The sequence below is a fragment of the Gopherus evgoodei genome, chromosome 10 (genome assembly GCF_007399415.2).
Source record: "Gopherus evgoodei ecotype Sinaloan lineage chromosome 10, rGopEvg1_v1.p, whole genome shotgun sequence".
NCBI lineage: Eukaryota > Metazoa > Chordata > Testudines > Testudinidae > Gopherus > Gopherus evgoodei.
In genome coordinates, this window is record NC_044331.1 from 69,604,027 (window position 1) to 69,621,285 (window position 17,259).

General features: G+C 41.8%; 2 protein-coding genes across 4 annotated transcripts in view; one reads left to right on the forward strand and one right to left on the reverse strand.

The window, feature by feature from the left end:
- DCUN1D3 (defective in cullin neddylation 1 domain containing 3) overlaps window positions 1-1,938 on the reverse strand; it is a 31,871-nt gene extending 29,933 nt beyond the window's left edge. Inside the window, exon 1 of one of the 3 annotated variants that reach the window (XM_030578374.1) lies at window positions 1,898-1,938. The gene's annotated coding sequence lies outside the window, so the exon portion shown is untranslated. Of the gene's footprint in view, window positions 1-902; window positions 1,495-1,897 lie in introns of those variants that run through there. The other 2 variants (XM_030578376.1, XM_030578375.1) reach the window with 2 other exon arrangements.
- A 43-nt stretch (window positions 1,939-1,981) lies between these two features.
- On the forward strand, window positions 1,982-16,718 carry LYRM1 (LYR motif containing 1). The gene is made up of 4 exons (XM_030578377.1): window positions 1,982-2,163; window positions 10,844-11,002; window positions 13,465-13,557; window positions 16,381-16,718. Exons 2-4 carry the CDS (start codon window positions 10,844-10,846, stop codon window positions 16,495-16,497), a joined length of 369 nt encoding a protein of 122 aa, XP_030434237.1. The 5' UTR covers window positions 1,982-2,163; the 3' UTR covers window positions 16,498-16,718.
- Window positions 16,719-17,259: the final 541 nt, after the last annotated feature.

Here is a 17,259-nt window from a genome sequence, read left to right on the forward strand (position 1 = left end):
GACCCAGCAAAGTCTTTATTAGAGTTCAGGCACACTCAAGAAGCACAAATGTTCAACATTACTTCTTTCCACTGTTAGTCCAAGTCAAATAGTAACAACTACTAGCCACATATTATATGTTTAACTTGATACTAGAAATTTGTATTTAGAAAAAGATATCTTCCGACCATTCCAGTCAACTCCTTCCCCAAATTTAGAGGCAGAATAATTACTTTACACTGGAACAATCCTGAAGTTGAAAGGTTGATCACAAGATTATTAGGAGCCTTCAGAAAATATAGTACTGGTTTAACCTGAAGTTCTTCCTTAAGAGCCAAATATCAAGTATTGGAATGTGATACTCTCTAGCAACTGTGAGGTTAAAAAAAAAGCAAAAAAAACACCACCACCACCACCATTGTTACAATCCATCCCACTGCCTAAAGGGTGGAATAATTAATTTAGAAAAATGTTCTGAAAAACAGGCAAATTGCCACAGAAATCAAAGATATCCATGTATTTTATAAAACATAGCATCAATCGTTTTAGCTATGCTGCATAAAGAAATCCAAGTATTCCTTTCAATAATCATAGTAGGAAAGAAATAGTCTTTCGAATTAATGTTTGCTTCAACATTGTTTACACAAGTTACTCCCAAATTGTTATTAATAATTACTTATAATAATGTCTATATAACCTAAACAATATGAGTGATTAGGGTACATTTGCCACTTCCATGGTCAATATAAATACACACATGATGTATATGGGACTCTAAAAACCTGGCTGGACGAGGTCAGCATTTTCAAACAATGGAAACAAGACTAACTTCACCCACACATACTTTCTGAAACATACTATGAACGTGTATATATACACATCATTTAGCATTAGATTATTGCTAAATATTTCTAAAAGAATACCTTTGTGGAGTGTGTTTATGAGCCAGCTGGTGGCCACCCTTCACCGTAAAGATGGTTGTATTTCAATAACGATGTTGATAATTTATAGAAAGACATTTTAACATCCTTGTTCATAGCACCACAAACAAAATATGACCATCACTTCAACAGATACTATGAGTTAATCACTAATCCCCTTGGGGCCAGGGAACTAAACTTCTCTTAAGATACTTAAATGGCCTTCAAGTAGGAAGATCATATAAATAACAGAGGTGAAAAAAAGCACACTGGACTGGAACGTTAGATTACAGCATCACATTTCCTAGATATGGAACAAAAGTAAAGGGTGGGAGGATTTAGTTAACACATATTAATACCGTGGGGTTCTCTCTATCACCCCTGGTCCTGATAACCTCCAATGGCTCCAGAGGAAGAGTCTGTTTCTGTTTAAGATCTAACCCTGTAACCGCTGTACCCTATACCTCTAAGAGGGGGATGTGGTGGGGAGAAGGAGATAGGCAGAGGAACTATTTGTAATCAGAGGGCTAGCGATAGTTATTGTTGCACGGACTTTAGGATACAGGATGCTAGAAACCACCCCCATTCAGATGGCAAAGGGACAGACACAGACCCACCCTCCCCCCACCGCGGTCCATCGTTAAGAGATACAGATACACCCCCCACCCCCGCGCGCACACACACACACCCCTGTAAGAGAAACCGAGATCCCACAACTTCTCCCCACTCTCCCACTCGGGGGGGCAGAGACCCCACAGCCTCCCCACGTTTGGGGACAGAGCAATGGGCAAAGACCCTCCTCCACATAGGGGACTGGAGAGTCTGGTTCCTGAACTGGGGCACTTAGGGATGATTCCGGTGAATGGTGCTTCTTCCCAGCCCTATTATCTCCTTCCCCCGACCCCATACAGCCCACCTACCCCTCCCAGCCCCCACAGCCCAGCACAGGCAAAGCCTCCCTAAAACGGACGGGAAGAGATAGGGTCCAATTCACTCACCCTCAGCAGCTCCCAACCAGACTCAGCTTCCACCCCCTCCCTCCCCCTGCATCACTTCCGGGGGTGAAGCGTCAGCTGGCTGCGTGCGGCGGCGGCAGCACGCAGCAGAGCGTCCCGACGTGCCCGACGCTGCACGTACAGTGAGGGAGAGAGAGGGCAAGCAAGCTCCCCCCCCCTCGGCCCGGGGACTGTATTCTGGAGCGAACCACTGCGTGAGAAAGGGGGGAATCGTGAGGAAGAGGGCTATAGGGCGCTTGGTCCTGAAGGTAAATAACGAAGGAAAGATAGAAGGGAAAGAGATCGATGTTGGGATGAAGAGAAGGCCTAAAGTGGTATTTTGTGAACAGGTGTTGCCAATTTCCCCCAGATTCTTACATTGGTACAGTCCAGCCTGAAGCGGCCTCGGGGAGTAACTAGTGGGGCGCTGAGGGGGACCCGGGAACGGCTCATTGCGGGGAGGGGCTGGCGCAGAGCAGGAGCAGGGGGCTGGAGACGGGCGGCGCTGGCTCTTTGCTAGTGTCACAGAAAGGGCCCGCGCTGGCCCTGTAAAGCTGTGATGCTCAGCCTGGGGGGCAGGGACCCCCTGAGGGGCCACGAGCGTGTGTCGGGGGGCGCCAAGCAGGGCCAGCGTTAGCCTCGCGGGGGCGCAGGGCAGAAACCTGAAGCCCTGGTCCCTGCCACCTGCCACCTGCGGCTGAAGCCAAAGCCTGAGCAACTTAGGTTTGGGGGGCGGGGCAGACAGTTGCCCTGCTTGCTACCCACTCATGCTGGCCCAGGCTTTTATCAGCATAAAACCAGTTGTTGTGGCACAGCTGGGCCATAGCGTTTTTATAGCATGGGGGGCAGAAAGTAAAAGGTTTGAGAGCCCCTGGTGTGAAGGCCCCCACGCTCTCCTGCAGCCAGTGGCCTCTCTAGCTCCAGGCATGCTGGGCAGCTGCCCCGGGCAGCCACTGTGGCCCAACTTTCCCTCAAGTCCTGGCAGAACTTGGGCCAGGCCAGCTCCAAGCAGTGCTGTGCCCATGTGCATCAGGTCCAATGCCATTCCTTCAAATGCACTGTTTCCAACCCTCCAGGATTGTCCTGGACTCTCCAGGAATTAAAGATTGGCTTGTGATGAAGTTTCCAGGAATTTGTCCAACCAAAGTTGGCAACCATAATCAAATTACCTCCTGTCATAGCAAAGTAGGCCCTCACCTGCCTATGGGTCTCTCTGCAGACAGGGTGATGGGTGCCCCATGTGCCTAGAGAGACTCCCATCATAGAGAAGCATACAAGAACTAGCTTCCTACCAACATCAAAATGGGGCTTCCTCATCTCGTCCCCAGCCCAGGGGCTCATGGTTCTGCCCTGTGGACCTCGCTGCTTGCACTGGTGGAGGGTCCCTGTGCAGGGCCTCCTTGTCCTGTTTTCTCAGGTTGGGGACCATGAGGCTAGCAGATACCCTCGAAACAGAGGTTCTTGCAACCTCCCTGCATGGATAAAATTACACCCACTTGAAGTCCTACTTCCACTGCGGGTCCCAAGAACTATTTCATGGGCCAGCTCTGAAGAGTTCAGTATAAATGAAAGTGAGGACTTTTAATGTTTAAAAAAAAAAAGACAACTGAATGCATATATTTAAGCTTTTTAAAACATTCTCTAGTGCTGTGTTTCTCTTATTGCGGCATATGAGCCAACAGTAGGCTGCTGAGCAAATCCTGGAAACATTTTGAGAACCAAGCACTGGGGAGGATGAGAGGGGAGGTAATGCATGAAAGAAGCTCACTTATTAAATGAGCCACAGAATAAAAAAAATGTCAGAATCATGACTCTATGGCATTAATATTTATTACCTATTCATGTGTTTGGGAACTGTTCCAGTGTTAGGAAATCTACTTATTTTTCTTTGTGCATTCGGTTGCCTTCAGCTTCAAGCCAAGAAGCGAATAAGGTGCATAAATCTATACTTTACTTCATGTTCACATTCTTATATTTTACATGTCTCTATTATATAAGTAAGGTCATACAAGGATTATTGAGATTTTATTCTCTTGCCTAAATTTGCCACGTAGCATTAAAACTCTCTTCTCTGATTGTGATAATTATTAAGAACCAAACAAAGGAGTGGGGGGGGAGAGACATTAAAAGCCAAGAAAACAAGCCCAGGCCATTTTTGAATTAGTGGCAAAGTTAAATTGATATTGCCCTTGACTGCTTATGACCACTGTATGTTTTCAGTGTCAGGAGAGGTTTAAAAATATTTGAAGCAATAAAATTCCTTCCCCTATAATAGCCTGAATAAGGATTTTTCTCTTCAGTGTTTCACTTTTATTAGAAAATACAGGGTAGGATGCATGATCCACATGTGCTACTTAGACTGGACAAACCATTAACAATCCTGAAGTGTCAAACTCAAAACTATTTGACTTTATAGGATTAGTCCTGGACTAGATCTTTTCCATTTATTCACGTGTAGTGCTGCATCAGTACTATATTATAGTGTGGATACTGCTACATGTTGTAGATAATCAATTCTTGGTTCTTTCCATTTGGGTGAACTTGTATAGAAAGCCAGTAATAAAATCTAGGCCACTGATTTACTGTTTGAGTTGCATTCTTCTTGCTTTCAGTGGTCCTTGTGCTTTCTGATTAAGGGATTATTCAATACTTAGTGAAAGTTTAAAGCAACAACAGTTTGATCTCAAAGGGCTCAATACTGCATGTGGCCCCCCTTCACTTCCCCCTTTAGAATTCCCACTAAAGTCAATGGGAGTTCTAAGTGCAGAAAGTCTGAGTGACTCAGAAGTGTTGAGTAACACTTGGGTCACATCTGTTTTAAAGCTGAAACTTCTAAAACAGAATTCAAAACCAGGCAAAACTTTCTGTGTTCCAGTTTTCATTAAACTGGTTACTTAGGCCATTTTCACGAAAAAAGTACACAAATTTATTATTCTAGATGGAAACAATGAGAAACATTTGGGTCAAATTCATCCTAGAGTAACCCCACTGAAGTCAAAAGGGTTATACCATTGATAAATTCATTGGGGTTACACTAGGGGTGGATTTAGGCCTCTGGTTTTGTTTGGCTTTCACCCAGCACTAGGCAGAACTTGGTGGCTTTGAATTTGCTATAAATTTGGAGATTGGCTGAAAACAAAAAAAATGGAAGGAGTGAGACCTTCCAAAAGTGAAAACCCATCTGAGTTGCCAGCTGAATGCATTGTTTTTACCCAGCTGATGCAGCCACTTAGAGGGTAGCTATTCTACAATGGTTGTAATGCAAAAGATTAGATGGGAGAATCTAAATCAGTTTGATTTTTATGAGAAGAAAGATATTAAGTGAATGCTGGATTTTGAGATTTTAATATTATTGGGGAATGCTATCTTCTCCATCATTCCAAGAATCCTTGATCTCTCCTCTTCTCACAGGAGGTAACTGTTACAGCTGTTGTCCCTTATGGAAATTGTGAGCCCAATTTGACCATTGTGTAAATCCAGGGGCTTTACTTCAATATGCTTACACCAAGGATGAATTTGCTTTAGTGACTTAGTTACCATGGATAGCTGTGAAATGAAGTGAATGATTGCATGTCACATCTACCAGCTGGAGAGAAATTGTGGGTTGCCACTTAGCTAAGTGTTATCACTTAGCTCTAAAATAAAAAGCTTGATACACAGTTCTTGCATTGGTATTAAAAATACAGTGGTACAAGAAGCCATCACATTCAACCTGGATAGAAACAATGTTCTATAGGTTGTTGAAGTAAATTATTTATTTCCATTATAGACGTCTGATCAATTTTGATCCAATAGACTGTCAAATAATTTGTCATCATATTCAGAACTCCTTGCCAGCAGCAAACAGTCAAATAGCTGATGATGTGAAAGAGAAGCTATGCTGCTTTTAAATGTAAACATTATATTTGACAATATCAAAGCTGCTGTTTTAAACTGTTTCCTACAGAGTTATACTTTTTCCCCAAATAAATATAGTGTCAGCACCAAATCAAGTGTTTGTGCAATATTAATGAGCATCCAGGTATAAAAGGATGTAGAAGAAGAGATCCATTGTTAAAGTTTCTATTTCCTTTTATTAAAATACTACTTAACACCCTGCCTTTCTTAAAATCCTAGGTATATGTTGATAGATTTGATACTTAAAGTCAGTAGATGATCTTTGACTTGATAAAGGTGGACAGAAGTAAACAGATTTACAGCTAAATTATGGCTGTCTTAACACAGGTGCATTGTGGGTAGTAGGAAGATGCAGAGCATCTTCTCCCTCCTAGCATGTTACCCAAGAGGCAGTTGTAAATTTGGCTACTTGCATTTGAGAGGCCTCACTCATCACTGCACTTCTTCCCTAGCCCCTCGTGTGGCTCAGGCTCTACGCAATAGGGGCAATACAAGGACAGGGTTTTTACATGTAGTTGTATAAAACACTTCATCTAAATTCCATGGCATTCTACACATGGCAAAACTTTGAAGGTTTCACTATGTTATTTAATGTTGGACCTTAGAGTCAACTGTACTAAACTCTCAAAGGAATCTGCATTTGTTTTTGAAAGATATATTCTTAGGTTTTAAGATCTATAAGATCATTTGTTTTAGTTGTCAACAAAAAAGTTTACATTTTCAGCATCCAGTAATTCATTAACTACTCAAGGTTTCTTTGCAGTTTTGGTTTCAGAGTGGTAGCCGCGTTGGTCTGTATCAGCAAAAACAATGAGGAGTCCTTGTGGCACCTTAGAGACTAAAATTTATTCGGGCATAAGCTTTCATGGGCTAAAACCCACTTCATCAGATTCATGAAAAATACAATAAGCAGTATGTGTGTGTATATATATATATATATATATATATATATATATATATATATATATATATATATATATATACATACACACACACAGCATGTGAAAAGATGGGAGTTACAGTTTTGGATACAATGGACCGTCTCATGCCCCTGATCTGTCCGCTGATAATGGGAGTTTGCATACTGATTAAAGGCATGATATGGCCCAATATCTTACAAGATTGTTTTCAAAATGGCTAGTCACAGCATCCAACAAACACTTTCTTCAAAGTGCAGGCTAACACATTTGGTGCATCTCCAAAGACATAGAATCAGATCAGGTCTGGCCTGCAACTCAACATTTCACTTGTGATTCTCTCTCTCTCTCTTGACCTTTTCCTGGTTCTTTTTTTGTGAACACCACCTGAGATTTGTATTGCTATTATAAAGTTCAGCCAAAATAACAAGGGGCCATAAACTTTGAAAACACATGCCTATAGTTAACCTTTATGGGCCACATTCTCCAAAGAAATAAATGGTGTGTAAGTTAAACAGTGGTTGTAACTATCACAAAAGGTATGCAAGTGGTACAGTGGTGTTACCTCTTCCCACTTGGCATACAGTGGGTGTGCAAAATACTTCTGACTTACACACCAAGGAGACAAGTAGCAGTTAAGTAGCAACTAACAAACAGGAAGTGTAAGATAAGGTATCAAGTATCAGAGGGGTAGCATGTTAGTCTGGATCTGTAAAAAGTGACAGAGTCCTGTGGCACCTTATAGACTAACAGACGTATTGGAGCATGAGCTTTCGTGGGAGAATACCCACTTCATCAGATGCAAGATAAGGTAGGATCCCCTTACCTCACCCATCTAGTCAGAGTAAGATGTTACATGACCTTTTAAAAGAGACACGCTCATCTTCAGCTCTGTGTAGGAGGAAAGCTTGTCTCTCACCAACAGAAGTTGGTCCAATAAAAGATATTACCTCAGCCAATTTGCCTCTCTAATATCCTGGGATCAACATGGTTATAACACTACAAAAATTATCTTACACCCTCCTGTTAGTGGTATTCCTGGTATGTCTCTCTAGCTACTCAGTGTATAACAAATGTACTTTGCACATCTACTGAATCCTACATGGGTGCAAGTTACATTATTTGACCACTTGCTCTTAGTTTTTGACCAAATTACACCCATCATTAAGAGACTTTCATAAGTGTTTGAGCCTCTTACACCTGAGACTAGATTCTAGAGTGATTTACAGTGGGGTAAATTCACTTTAACTCTGTTGACATCATGGAGTTACTTCAGATTTACATTGATGTTACTCAAATCAGAATCCAGCCATAGTTTGGATTTTGATGTATTTGTCCTTATAACATCTCTGGGAAGTGGGAGGGCTTCCTTGTAGAGTATCTACTTCCTCTTCTGTGCATCTCTGCAGGAGCTGGGTACAATCTGGATGTTACTGTTAGAAACTTGCTTAAGATGAACAGTGGGAGCTACTGGTTAATGACCATTTTTGAAAATCTGGCCACTGACTTTTACAGGACACTCATATTACTACCTTCCTCTGCCTGCTTCATTGCACATGTCAACACAGCCTACTTCTACGCCAGCAATGCATAAACAAGGAAATAAGTAGAACAGCGTTAACTCCCAGGGAAACAGAAAGGAGAAAACATTCAATGTTTGTTAAATGAAAAAAGTTAGCATCAGTGGAAAGAGAAATTAGTTTGTAAACAGCTAAGAGGTTTCCCAACTTGGGAGTACACTAAAACTAAAACTACAATGTGCAAAAAAATAGCTGGCCCTGCCGGCTTATAGCATATGTACTAAAGATACATGCCTTCGTCCCAGCTTCTTGAGTCACATGATGAAATTAGAAAACTTCTCCTGCCTCCTCCCTGCCCTTCCCCCCCTGCCCCAAAAAGTATGTTTCTAGCCCTCATGCTAAGATAACCTCTGACAACCTGATCCAAGTGTATCTATTACCATGATAGGCCTACACAGCCTGCCAATAGCTCTTGCACGGATGGCCCCTGCAGCTACCTACAAGCAGAGATTAGGCCATGGGGCCACAGCACAGGGGCTCCCATCTGGGATGAGCCTATGGCTCTGGATTGCCTTCATGCACTACGGGGTAACTGGTCTTTTCATGTTCTTTGTAAACTAATACAAACTACAGTCTAAGAATGGCCATACTAGGTCAGACCAAAGGTCCATCTAGCCCAGTATCCTGTCTTCTGACAGTGGCCAATGCCAGGTGCCCCAGAGGGAATGAACAGAACAGGTAATCACCAAGTGATTCATCCCCTGTTGCCCATTTCCAGCTTCTGGCAGAGAGAGGCTAGGGACACCATCAGTGCTTCCATTAACTGAAATGGAACTATTATGTGCATAAAGCTAAGCATGTATGCAAGTGTTTGCAGAATTGAGACCTATATTCTCTGTGTTCATGCAGATGTTTGTTTTCTAGAATCAGCATAAACACATATTTAGCGAGACCTTATATGAAAAATTTTTAGTTGTGCATAAAGAATCATTTTTCTCTCTAACCAAAGAGAATGACTAGTTAAACATTTTACATCTGTTCCTTTAAAAAAAAAAAGGTAGAATCTAGTAAGAGCAGGAACATTAGAAAGACTCATTATGTCTGTATTCCTGAGAATCCCGACGAGTCATGAAACAAAAAAGTTAGTCTTTAGTTCACAGAAATTATCAGCATAAACAGAAAGCACTGGGTAACAGTATCTGGGGGTGAAATTCTGCTTTCTGATTAATGTGTTCAGCTCCCATTGATTTCAGTGAGAGAGAGTTCAGTAAGTGCGTGTTTGAGGACACAATTTGGCCGTACTGGAAAATTGTTGATGAAGTCTAGTTGACAGTGTAGCTAATATTCATGTGGAGAGCTCAACTATTTCAGATCTCATGGGCAAGTGAAAGTAATTCAGAATATCATGCTCTCCAAAATACCAGTCATTGTCACACATGCTGGGAACATACTCAGAGTGTAGTTCTCTGACTTCAGGGTAGAGTCAGTCACAGAAACTAGAGCTACCTGGTTATCAAATGTATCCTGAGGTGCTAACAGTTAATATCTCCCCACTGATAGTGGTTTTTCCATGTATTCATCATAAACCTTTGCTTTTGCATACTAATTTCCTCATGTTGCAGCATTTTACATTTTTGGACAGTAAAGTGTCTGCCAGTTTTGCAACTCAGAGGTTTGGTATTCCTGATGCTGAAGTCTTATTACTGAAGATCTGATCAGCAGTGGATTTGGCTCAGGGAGGTTAATGGCCTGGGTTGAAATGTGGGCCCTGTTCAAGTCAATGGCAAAACTCCCATTGACCTCAGCGGGCCTAGGAATTCAGCCCTGATTTCTAACAGTCCTGAGCAGCTGCACATTCTGTTCAGTTCAGTGGGCAGCATGGCTGCTTAGCCATTTGACAATCAGATCATCATTGACTTGTCAGAGTCCACACAGGGAGCCGTGGCAGAGCCAGGATTAGAACACAGAAGTTTCTAGCTTCTAGTCCAGTGCTCACGCCATGCTACCTCTGTTATCTTTAATTATTGCCACACTAATACATCATCAGAAATGGTGTTATGAACATGTGAGAAACATCTTGCCTTCCACAACATTAATACTTTTTCATGTGTAGTCTCAAGATGCTTTGCAAAGGTGGGTAAGCATTATTATACCCATTTTACAGAGAGGACTTGGATGAGAGTTTAAGTGACTTGTCCAAAGACAGACCTAAGAATAGAACCTAAGTGTCCTGGATCCAAGACCATGATTTAGCAGAGCACTTAGGCAAGTGCTTAACTTTAAGCACATGTATAAATCCTGTTGATGTCAGTGGGAGTTAAGCATGTGCTTAAGCTCTTTACTGAATGGGGATAGGCTTAAATGCTCTGTTGGATTGGGACCTTAGAGAATAAGCCTTTTTCCTTTCTTATATGGAGTGTGAATGTTCCCAAGGGTTGGCAGGTAACCATTGTTTACAGCCACTCCACTTCATTTCACATTACTCAGCCTATCTCAGAGAGAGGAAGTATTTGTAAAACTAATTAAAGATTGTGTGAAAAATGTACATATGTTTGGTGGCCTTTTATAAACCCAAATGTTTATGCATATGTTTCTTCTCTGTTTTTTTCCTTAAGATGACACCAGCTGCACGACAAGAAGTTCTTGGCCTTTACCGCAGAATATTCAGAATAGCCAAAAAATGGCAGTCTGCATCAGGACAGATGGAAGATACTATTAAAGAGAAACAGTACATTATAAATGAAGCCAAAACCTTATTCCAAAAAAACAAAAATGTAAGTGCATCTCTGTCTGGCTTTCAGAGTTAGTCCATGATTCATTCTTTGCATCCCGTTTTGTTTCAGTGGTTGGAAAAAGGTTCACGAGAGAGTTGAGTTCCCAAAATTGTCTCCAGTTCAGAAATTTATAGAAATGTAAGGCTGGAAGGACCGTCGCAGATTCAGGACACCCACTTAAGGTTTCAGGCTCCCAGCAGTCACCAGAGAGAACATATAAAAAACAAGTTCCTACACACATGCTAAAAGCTTACCAGAGGTCACCCATCAGTCTTATGGGGTCCTGATAACTCCTTCCAACCCTTCTGTAGAGGTTGGGAACCCACCTTGACACAGGGTCCTGTCCACTTACTGAATCAGTGTCAATTTATACTCAGCCTTTTTATACAAAAAGGCCTTTCTTTGTCTGTTGGTCTCTGAAAACCCAGTCTGAACCAGTATGTGCAAGCCTCCCCAAGGGTGCTACCTCTGGAGGTATTTACAGTCTGAGTGATGCACCTTAATCCTCCCACCCCCATTTATATTTCTTGGAGGAGCTGTGGTAACCTTCCTCCCAACAACTTAATACAATGTAGTCCCCTAGATATTGCATGTAATGTCAATATTCGTCACAAAGACCTTCAGAGGTCATCTAGTGGAGCCCCCTGCAGGACTAGATGCACACCTAGACCATCCCTGTCAAGTGTTTGTCTAACCTGTTCTTAAAAGCCTCCAGTGATGGGGATTCCACAACTCCCTTGATAATCTAGTCCACTACTTAACTATCTATGTAGTTAGAAAATGTTTCCTGATATCTAACCTAAATCCCTCCTGCTGTAAATTAAGCCAGTTACTTCTTGTCCTTCAGTGGGCATGCAGGTTAGTTCACTGTCCTCTTTATAACAGCCCCTAACATATTTGAAGAGAGTTATCAGGTCCCCCAACCCCAGTCTTCTATCAAGACTCAACATACTCAGGTTTTTTTAACCTTTCTTTGTAGATGAGGATTTCTAAACCTTTAAACCTTTTTGTAGCTCTCCTCTGGACTCTCCAGTTTGTCCACATCTTTCCTAAAGTGTTGTACCCGAAACTCAACATTGTACTCCATCTGAGGCCACACCAGTGCCCAGTAAAACAATTTCCTCCTATGTCTTACATATGGCACTCCAGTTAATACAACCCAGAATGATATTTGCCATTTCTTGCACTGTTGGCTTATATACAATTTGTGATCTTCTGTAACCTCCAGATCCTTTTTTGCAGTACTGCTGCATAGCCAGTATTCCCCATTTTGTAACTGTGCATTTAATTTTGCCTTCCTACGTGTAGTACTTTGCACTCATCTTTGTTAAATTTCATCATGTAAGATCTTCAACTCCTTATCTGGATATAATGTAATTTAAACCTCCTTAAAGAAGAAATCTTGAATCCTTCTAGTTTTCTTTATTAGTTACTTTAGGAAGTTAGAAGGATCTACAGATCTTACTAGAAATTGCCAAGGAGGAGGAAAAAAGTTAGCTGCAAATATACTGCCTGTGGAATTGTTGTCTAAAGCAGTTTTAGATCTTTACTGATGCTTTAGTCTACCTTTCTGAACTGCTTTGATGGCAGGTAGAATTCTGTAGCTCCTTCACCTGCTGATTTTGCTGATAATACAGTAATTATTGGCACTTACTTTAAAAGGTTTTTTTCTGTAGAAAGTGTGCACAAAGTTTTTAAGCAATACAGTATTTAGAATTTAAAACCTCTCCTTTCTTGCACACAGAGCACAAACATGCAGACTTCAATGGTTAGCAATGATGCTTTTTTGCATTCAACATATTAGAGTCCCATTTTTATATAGGAATTGATACCACTTGCATTCACTTTCTAGATCTTGTTTAGGATTATATTTTACTATTGAACTTTTTATACAACACATTTATTGGCTTCAGAGGAAGTTGTACTCATGGAATGATGGTAGGCCATGGCCTAAATGTTTTATATTTTTCTCCAGCTCCTATATAGATATATCTAAATGGCTCAATTTTTGCCCACTAGTGTTCTTTCCATAAGTGTATTAATTCACATATGCATCTTTCTACAGATGATACTTAATTAAAATGTTAGAGTGAAAATCTCCTCAGATCCTCTCAATAAATCTAAGCTCTGATATCTTGCTCTTCCTTAAGGCTCCTAGCTCTCAACAGTATGAGTTAAACTGCTGGATGGATCTGAGGGGAATTTTACCTTTAATGACTTCTCTGGACATGAAGATAAGTCAATGCATGCACAGGCTTTCCCAAATTGTTGGGATTGTCCCATGGTCTCTGGGAATGGTATAAGATGGCAATGAACTGGAGAATCATTCTAGCTATATTGCTAGGGACAAGGAAATCCCTGTCCTACTTTTAAAAATAAAAACAAAACAAAAAAGTAAATCATGTAGATGTGCATCATTTACACCTGAATTCACAAGTACTAATTTCTACACTTTCCCTTAGTTAACAGATCCAGAGCTGATTAAACAGTGTATAGAAGAATGCAAGGCAAGAGTAGAAATCGGACTTCACTATCACATTCCCTACCCAAGACCTGTGAGTGTGAATCCAGACACGATGTCTACAACAGTGTGTATTTAGTCCCTTATTCAGCAAGCAGTGGGTGTTTTAGTTAAGGCGATTTTGACTTCAGAGAAGTGTTCGTAAAGCTGGTAATGACAACAAATCTAGTGTGTGCAGTGTAGTTGTAGCCATGTTGGTCCCAGGACATTAGAGAGACAAGGTGGGTGAGCTAATATATTTTATTAGAACCACAGAGGGCTCTTCTACATGTCTGGGAAAGGTACTCTGAGTGTCACAACTAAATGCAAGGAAAAGACAAGCCTGGGAGGTTACATTCGTAACTCTGCTAGACACTAAAAATCGTGGACTGAATAGACACACTAGATTTATGGCTTATTACAACAGTCAGTAACCCACTAATCTCTTTTTGTCTCATGACTGCAGAGATGTTAATGGGCCATTCTGCCTTAAATGGTCCCTTAGAATGTGCACCAAACAATCTGTTCCACCTTGGGACCCCCACAGGACCTTTCCCAGACCGGTGGAAGGCTCTGTGTGGTTCAAAAGTTTCTCTCTCTCTCTCATTAACAGAAGTTGGTCCAATAAAAGATATTACCTCAGCCATCTTGCCTGTCTAACAAATCTAGTGGTTCAAATTGTTTCCAGATGAGAGTTTAGAAATAATTGGTCTATCAATGTTTGAGCAAATGCATAAATATCATCATAGGGTTGGTTGGTTTGTTTTGTAGCCTGTTGTGAATCCTAGTTATGTTAGATCAAGTCTGGTTTTGGGGAGGTGGGGTATATTTGTGGGTCCTTTTCCACTCCTCCTCCCACTCTTATGGAAATCATACATTAATGTAAGTGACTTGTTTAAACACTGAGGTTGCTTGTTAGGAGTTGTAGCAGGGTCCTGTGTTTTGTTTCCCTGTCCAGTGCTGTTTCATTTATTTCAAGTGTGCTGGCCTTCCTTCTTTCCTTTGTCATCCATAGAGACTTCCCCTTTATTCCTATTCATTGCATTTCACCTTCATAAGTCTCTTTCCTTTCAAGCAGATCCTAATAGAAACCTTTTTAGCTGAACCTTGGAAGGGTTTTGAAATTTATATTCTTTAGGGGAGCAGACACCTTGCAGGATCAAGCACTAGAAAGGCTCTGATACATATAGATTACAGGATCTTTAGTGTGTGTTTAAATTTTAAGAATATTGCTGCTTCACTGAGTGATTTTACTGATATTTGCATTTTAATAGCTATCTGTAAATCGGTCATCCTCTGAGACAATGTCTGGCTATTTACACCTGCCTCTGCCAATCAATTTGGGGGCAGGGGATTAGCTGTCTGGTTCCCACTAACAATTTTATACTTGCCTATGAGGTACAAAGACTTTCAAAACTACAAGCTTGTCACCCATTTCTGTTTGTAGACTCAGTGACTAATGGGCTTTTCATACAGTGTGTATTATCACTATAGACCCATATCAGCAATAAGGCAGTAGACTGAGTATGTACAGCTTGGGGTTGGTTTGTTGGTTAGCAACAAAACACAACCACTTAACCACCTTTATTGTTTTTACTCAGGAATTTATGGCATATATCTTACTTCCTTCTCTATTGGTTTGTAATCCTATACTTTGGTCCCAACTCTTCTGATAAAACTGTAAATCTGGATCCGTAAAACCATTTTACTGGAATATCCTATTCAATACTATTTCAGCAAATGATGTATCATTATAGTTTGATGTTAAACTATAAAACAACGCTAATTTAAAGGACTAGGTTGGGTACCCAGCTATTGTATACATAGGGTCCTACCAAATTCTCAGCCATGAAAAACGCATCACAGACAGTGAAATCGAGTCTCCTGCCCATCCCCCATGAAACCTGGTCTTCTGTGTGCTTTTACCCTACACTGTACAGATTTTATGGGGGGAGACCAGCACTTCTCAAATTGGGGGTCCTGACCCAAAAGGGACTTTCAGGGAGATCACAAGGTTATTTTAGGGGGGTTGTGGTATTGCCACCCTTACTTCTGCGCTGCTTTCAGAGCTGGGTGGCCACCGAACAGCAGCTATTGGTCAAGCACCCAGCTCTGAAGGCAGCACCCTGCCAGCAGCAGCGCAGAATTAAGGGTGGCAATACTATACTATACCACCCTTACTTCTACGCTGATGGCGGCAGCTCTGTCTTCAGAGCTGGGCGGCCAGAGAGTGGCAGTTGCTGACTGAGGGCCCAACTCTGCAGGCAGCAATGCAGAAGTAAGGGTGGCAAAACCATACCAGGCCATCCTTCCTTCTGCACTGCTTCTGGTGGTGCCCCGGCCTTCAGAGTTGGGCTCCCGGCCTGCAGCAACTGCCCAGCTTTGAAGGCAGTGCCACTGCCAGCAGCAGCACAGAAGGAAGGGTAGCAGTACCACAACCCCTCTTACAAACTTTGCAACCTTCCGCCCCCCCGGCAAACTCCTTCTTTTGAGGTCAGGACCCCTACAATTACAACACCATGAAATTATGAAATTTCAGATTTAAATAAATAATGAAATATATGATTTTAAAAAATCATAAGACTATGAAATTGATCAAAATAGACCGTGAATTTGGTAAGGCCCTATGTATACAATAAACACATAGGGCTTGAAAGCTAAATGTAATTGTAATCAACTGGGAAATAGGCTCTTCTGATAGAAATACAAGTAACCTGGTGGGTAGGTATCTATTCTCTCCAACGTGGGAGGAAATGGTTTCCAAGTGTGAGTGAAAACATTGCAAAAGTCCCACTATCAGAATGTCTCCTGATCTCTGAGTGGGGTTTCAGTTTATCAGCCTGCACAAGAACTTTTAGCTTTATTTTTGTGTGTGTAGATTCATCTGCCTCCTCTGGGTCTCGCTCCACAACGTGGTCGTGCATTTCGAAACCAAGAAAAGCTGAGGAAGCTTTCCAAGCCGGCCTACTTGAGATCCTACGACGAAGTTTCATAACACACTGTCAAAGCGTGGTGCATATTATCACGAACTGCAAGGCAGGTGTGTCATGTATGCAACTGTGAATGAAACTGTGTGCTTGATAGTCGCTTACACTCTTCCTGACGCCACAAGCCTAGCTGATTCAGCATGTATGATGGATAGGGATGTATGGAAACTGTCTTGTATTTAAGATTCAACCATTGACATCAATAAAAATAACATGTTTTAAGGAGTGAGATCCGACATGAAGATTACTTTGTGAAGTCAGGACGAATTCATGACGGGGTACAATGGAGATTGGCAGGCAGGTTATAAATGCTCAGTTGCATCTTTAAAGCACTACCCTGCACCAGAGTCATCCCAGGAGAATCAGGCTGGCACAATGTCTCTTGAATACGAGGGAGCTTGGCCACCACACCATCCTGTGTTAAGCTGCAGCATGCACTATTTCTAGCACCTGGCTAGGACTGGTGGCTGGTGTGGAAGTAAGGCAGGGCCTGGCCCTGCTCTCCCCACCCCCTCTGTAGAGACTAGTGGCACAGTAGGTGCAAGCCTCATGCCATTCTTATGCTCAAGCAGCCCAGGGCTTGTAATTGCACTGGGTTGCTACATCTGGGGGGAGGGGTGTGGCAGGGAAGAGACCTTTTGCCTTCTCCCCACTTCCCTTTACAAAATGCACAGTAGCTGAACACAATATGGCCCAACACTTGGTTCATTATATCCTATTTCTACAGTGACTGCAGGGCTATACAATGGCTGGCGTTTACTCTGAATTAT

Excerpts from the sequence above, each read along its gene's own strand:
- LYRM1 (XM_030578377.1), top strand. The coding sequence starts at position 10,844 with ATGACACCAGCTGCACGACAAGAAGTTCTTGGCCTTTACCGCAGAATA. Across the intron at positions 11,003-13,464 it reads TATTCCAAAAAAACAAAAAT|TTAACAGATCCAGAGCTGAT; the intron begins GTAAGTGCATCT and ends ACTTTCCCTTAG. Across the intron at positions 13,558-16,380 it reads ACATTCCCTACCCAAGACCT|ATTCATCTGCCTCCTCTGGG; the intron begins GTGAGTGTGAAT and ends TTGTGTGTGTAG.